This window comes from Bacillus rossius, chromosome 18 (assembly GCF_032445375.1).
Source record: "Bacillus rossius redtenbacheri isolate Brsri chromosome 18, Brsri_v3, whole genome shotgun sequence".
NCBI lineage: Eukaryota > Metazoa > Arthropoda > Insecta > Phasmatodea > Bacillidae > Bacillus > Bacillus rossius.
This window is the reverse complement of record NC_086345.1, coordinates 28,584,398-28,589,986: the sequence shown is the minus strand read 5'-3', so window position 1 is coordinate 28,589,986 and position 5,589 is coordinate 28,584,398. Positions and strand designations below refer to the sequence as shown.

Genomic DNA, 5,589 nt, shown 5'->3' with positions numbered 1-5,589 from the left:
ATTTTGGCTTTGAAAAAATATTTACACTTATACTATAGGTAATTTATGAAGTGTTTTTTATTAACTTATATGTCAAATACCAATGATGCCATACAAGAATTTAGTAAAGATTTTTTTTTTTTTCAAAAAGTATTTTCGAACGTTTAGGTTATCTATACGAGTTTGGACTTACGCCTGTGTTCGTGTATTCGTACTTGATAGATGTAGGATACGAAACTAGAAATAATTTTATGAAAAAGGTTTGAGTACTGCATAAAGATTTGTTTGTGTCTACATATACTTCTCTCTTCTGTCTTGAAGATTCATGTAAACAGAATAAAATCTATAAGTTCTGGCAAGTAAAAATTTTATTGAAGAATTGGTAAACAAAAATGGTGTAACACGTTAGTTATAACGATAATACTTTGAAACTTAATACGTACGGCTTTATTTTAGAAAAAATAACAAGGTTAGACAAAAAAAATTGATTTTATTTGATTTGAAGTCTGAAGCTTTGAAGTGAAGGCTCTTCGCGTTGTCTTCATTTATCCTGAAACAAACAAAAATTATGTTAATAAATGCTATGAAACACATCGTGATATTGTAAATATTGTAAAAAAAAATTGTTATCTTTCTTGTGCAAATTTAGCACAAATATTTGTATTTTTTCTCGTCGGTACATTTGTTTTGTGGCTATCCGTGTGAACGCAATTAATATACGTTCCTATTTTAAACTCCTAGATAAACAAATAAGCATGCTGGGTAAAGCAAACAATGAACAAACAGATCACGAGAACATTATAAAGATGGCTTCTGCAAGCACACTGCATTTTTTTTTGTGAACGGAAAAAAATATTCATGTAAAAATACAGATATTCGTACAATTGTACATTTACATGAAGAAAAAAAACTTTATCATTACAAAATAGTGTTCGCAGTTATAGTGAGTTTCGGATTATTTGCCGGGAAAATACGTTTGCTTTTTTTTTGTTCCAATACCTCCAATAGCTTTCCAGTATCGATTGCGCATAATAATAAGCATAATAAAACGAAACGAAGTCCAATTATTGAAGCTTCGATTATCTTTTCCAAGGTTTAATATATATATATATATATATATATATATATATATATATATATATACATACATATATATACACATACATATGCTTGAAGGAAACCATTTTGATGCGCTTATTAAATTGCGCTGTTAACAATGGAAAGTTGATCAGGGAACGGTTTAAAAAATAACTTTAACTACCGGATGTACCGGGACAACACAAATCATAAAATTGCCTGGGTAAGAATCCGAACCCAGTATTACTGTTGTTTTCATTTAAACGTACGAATGTACAAAAATATCTACGAGTTTACATAAATATTTATGTTAAATTTACAAAATTTAAAAAATACGGCTACTCACCCTGCCTCAGCGGCCCCAGCTGCCGCTGCTGCTGGAGGCGGATGACTCGCTCTTGGAGTAGCTGCCGCCTCCTTGGCCGCCCCCGGCACACTTCAGGCAGCTGCCGCCTCCTTGACCGCCGCCTCCGTGTCCACCCCCAGGCGCGAAGCCTGCACCGCCTCCGCCGCCTCCTCCCGGTCCGTAGCCGCCGCCTCCGTGTCCGCCTCCGGGCGAGAAGCCTGCACCGCCCCCGCCCCCGTGACCGCCTCCCGGTCCGTAGCCGCCGCCTCCGTGTCCGCCTCCCGGTCCGTATCCACCGCCGCCGTGTCCGCCCCCAGGGGCGAAACCAGCACCTCCGCCGCCCCCGTGGCCACCGCCTCCTGGTCCGAAGCCCCCGCCGCCGCCTCCAGGCCCGTAGCCCCCGCCCCCGCCGCCTCCTGGTCCGTAGCCGCCGCCTCCTTGCCCGCCGCCTTCTTGTCCGCCGCCGCACACGTTACAGATGCCTCTCTTGACGCGCGTGCCGTCCGGCTGGGTCTCCTCTACCACCAGCACCTTGTGCTTCTTGCCGCTCTCGTCTGCAACAACAGGACACTCTGGTCTGCAACACACACCTTGCGCCGCAGCACAGTCCCCAACCATCGCTCGTCGCACCCGCCAGGCCTTCTCTCGCAGTTATCGCCTCCCGATAGGTCCTGGTTTGGCCCAGAAAGGGCTAATTCCCCCCTCGCTGATCGCACGGGTATCGACCGGTATCGCTCCCCCAGCGGAAGACTCTCTCCCCTGCTCCCGGAACTCTCCGAACCCTCGGAGGCCGGCGCCGTAGCTTATATACCCCGTGGCCGTCCTTCTCGAAGGTGCGAGAGCGGCCGTGAAGTGTCGCGACATCCCTGGCCCAACACCCACGCCCGAAACATCCAGAACATGCGACGCTTGTTCCCGCCACTATTCCTCTTAAAGCCCGGGATTCCCAGGCCGCTAAAAGGTGGCAATAACCCGCGGTGGGTAGCTGCGCGGGGAGCGTAAGAGGGGGGGGGGGGGGGGTAGCGAGGACCCTTGTAATCCGGCCAGGTATGCATGGCATGCCTTACATCAGTGGTCGTGTGGGGCCGCCAGCCAGCTCCGAACCTGGCGCGCGTCGCGATCCTTTCTCTCGCGTTCGTAACACTATTTATAGTTATGCTCATCATTGACTCACTGACACTGTAATGCCAAAGAGGTATCTACACCCTAGAGACAAGCATATTATGAAACACAAATATTAGCCTACTCCATAGAGATGAGTATAAAATTTAAAAAAATTGTGAATGTAACATTAGAGTAACATTTAGAATACTGCTACATAAGTGGAACATGCATTAATTATTAATTTAAAGTGTTTGCTGTATTCATCGTTTTTCAATCAGTGCCTTGGGCACCTTACGAGTAAGTATGCTTATAATTAATAAAAAGGTTTATATCTCAGAAAGTTTATCTCTCAACAAAAAAAAAGTGATAATATTTCCCATTTTGGAAACCTAAGTTTGCATCATAGGGATTCTTTGGATGATTTTGGAATTTTAAATTTAAACCATTTAGAAAATCTTTGTTTTAATTATTTTTAAAAATGCTTATATCTTTGTAGTATTCAATTTTTTTAACTATTGGTAATTTTTTTATGTATATAATATATGTTTGTACGCGCGAAAGTTTTCTTGACAAATTTATTACTGTAGTTATTACCTTCTAATATTTTTATAAAATATTCTTTTTAGTCGCTTAATTCCTTGCTGCAAAATTTATTTTAAATAGCACAGATGCACTTTAAATATAATTTTTTTTGTGAAATATTTTATCGGAAATAATTTTCATTTGCACAATATTAAAAGAAAATGAATTTTTAGCTATTTTTCGTGTATATTAAATTAAAGTGTTTGTTACAGTCATCATTTTCCAACGGGGGCCTTAGGCGCCTTACGACCTCAGAACATATATACCAAGCTCACAGAAGTTGGACTTCGGGAAAGATCTCCAATTGAAGAAGGCAGGCAGGCACATATAGCGATGAGTGTTGCCTGACCAGAGCACATGTAAGACCAAGGAGGATGGTTTACCTTTGAACTCGTAGCTGCCGAGGTACTTGGGCGCCGCCCCGTGCAGCACGCTCAGCAACAGGCCATCCGCCTGCTTCACGACGGCCTTCTTCGCCGGCGGGTCCGCGCCTGCAGACACCCCGTCACATCGGCGACGTGGATTCACAATGATCCGTCACGTCCCTCCGTCATCATCCATCCGTAATCCGTCCATCACCTGTTCTCATCCGTCATCCGTCTATCACCCGTCCGGCATCAATCATCCGTCTGTCATCCGCCTATCACCCGTCCGTCATCCATCAACCGTCTGTCACCCGTCTATCACCCGTCCGTCATCCATCAACCGTCCGTCATCCGTCTATCGCCCGTCCGTTATACATCCATCATCCGTACGTCATCCATCCGTCATCCGTCCATCATCCGTCCGTCATCCGTCCATAATCCGTCCGTCATCCGTCAATCATCTGTCCGTCATCCGTCCGTCAGCCATCCACCTGTCCGCCAACAAGATCCGCACGTTCCTCATTTTGCAGGGTGTCCATAAAAGAATGTCCCAGTCTCAATGGTATACAATATAACAGATAAGACTATTTACAAACAAAATCATAAATCAAATTGAAGGTAAGCTAAACTAGTTTTTTATTATTCTTACAAATGTAAACAAAGGTTCAAAGAAAAAAAATAAAACTTTTAATTAAAATTTATTGATGATTTCATATGTTTTCAGGATAAACACGAATTATCAAAAAGAATACAGGTGAAGATTATTTGATTTTTTTCTGTTTTTACAGTTTCAAGTTGCGGGGTTGGTAACATTTTGCAACTAGCGTGCTTCGTTAGCGACCGTGATTTTCTTTTGTTGGTTTCATGTTGCGTTGTTTCGACGCCATCTGATTGGCGGACATGATTAACGGACGGATGGGTGATGGATGGATGAGACGGGTGATTGTGAGTCCAGCTTAAGGCCCGGATTTACAACCTATGCAAGAAATGCAACATCGCAACATCGCAACAATGCAACATGCTACCAACAAAAGAAAATCACGGTCGTTCGCGAAGAACGTTAGTTGCAAAATGTCACCAACACCGCAAATTCTTCCTGAACCATCCCTCTGTTTCCCGTAATCAACCTGCTTGTTATTAATGCATGAAATTGTTGCATCCCGCATGCAAGTGCCCAGGGTTTTCACCTGGGGTATAACTTATCTAGTTTTTAGACTATAGCTAAGAAGTGAGGGGAGTTAGTCATGTTGACAATTGCTGCCATGGCTGGCTAATCTTCTAAGCACATGATGCATGTTAACCTTCCTGCAATTCTTATGAGTAGAGCCTGATAATCTCTTCCTAACCTGGACCCCCTACCAAACACACTTAGTTTCGAATTTACGTTAGGGGGGAAAAAAAGTACGCGAATAATATTGTTAAGCTCGTGCTTAACGGAACGCCGCTACGGGCGCATGACGCACCTGTTGCGCCGTGCAGTTCCTCGGCGAGCGAGAGGGCGCAGGCCAGCGCCAGGCACAGCCACGATACACAGCGCCACATGCTTGCTTGCCCCAGCCCGGTCCGGCGCGCCGCTTATATAGCGCTCCGCGAGCCTCCTTGGCGCGCTCCAGGTTTGGCCGACCTCGCTGGATGGAGAGCGCGGTGGAGGGGGTAGGCGTGGAGGCAGGGTGGGGGGCGGACCTCTCGCCAGGGAGGGGGAACCTGCTTTGTTCTGGTCTCTGCGCATGCGCGCGGACTTCCCCCGCCGACAGCTAGCGGCGTCATCTGCGTGGATGTGTTCGCGCTATCAGCGAATTTGTACATTTTGGTGGGTCATCACGGAAAAAAAACAAAAAAAAAACAACAACAACGGCGACGGCAGAGACGAACACATCGCACACCGAGAATAATAGGGCCACATCTAAAAAAAAACTAAATTTTACAGGAGAGTGAATAATTGAAAGTTTATTCTTAGCCTCAGCAATCAGGAAGTGCATAATGTCGGCACTGTTTCTATGGCACAAGTACAAATATGGCCATGGTGTATTCCAACCCACCCTCAGCTGTACGAATAATAAGGCCGCATGTCAACATGTGGCTGTATTATTCTGATTTCTGTTTTACAAATTTAAAATGTAATAAGTACATATCTCA

The 5,589-nt window shown here is 44.4% G+C and overlaps 1 protein-coding gene across 1 annotated transcript; it reads right to left on the bottom strand.

Annotated features, from left to right (window-relative positions):
* Window positions 1–329: 329 nt before the first annotated feature.
* LOC134541090 (uncharacterized) lies at window positions 330–5,024 on the bottom strand. The gene is made up of 4 exons (XM_063384245.1): window positions 4,917–5,024; window positions 3,472–3,579; window positions 1,403–1,956; window positions 330–529 (listed from the first exon to the last, which is right to left on the bottom strand). The coding sequence occupies exons 1-3, from the start codon at window positions 4,993–4,995 to the stop codon at window positions 1,409–1,411; spliced, it is 735 nt and encodes a 244-aa protein (XP_063240315.1). The 5' UTR covers window positions 4,996–5,024; the 3' UTR covers window positions 330–529; window positions 1,403–1,408.
* Window positions 5,025–5,589: the final 565 nt, after the last annotated feature.

What these genes read in the sequence shown, in the direction of transcription:
- LOC134541090 (XM_063384245.1), bottom strand. Translation starts at nt 4,995, where the DNA reads ATGTGGCGCTGTGTATCGTGGCTGTGCCTGGCGCTGGCCTGCGCCCTC. An exon ending in GGAACTGCACGGCGCAACAG is followed by an intron (nt 3,580 to 4,916) that starts GTGCGTCATGCG and finishes GGGTGTCTGCAG; the next exon opens with GCGCGGACCCGCCGGCGAAG. An exon ending in CGGCAGCTACGAGTTCAAAG is followed by an intron (nt 1,957 to 3,471) that starts GTAAACCATCCT and finishes CTGTTGTTGCAG; the next exon opens with ACGAGAGCGGCAAGAAGCAC.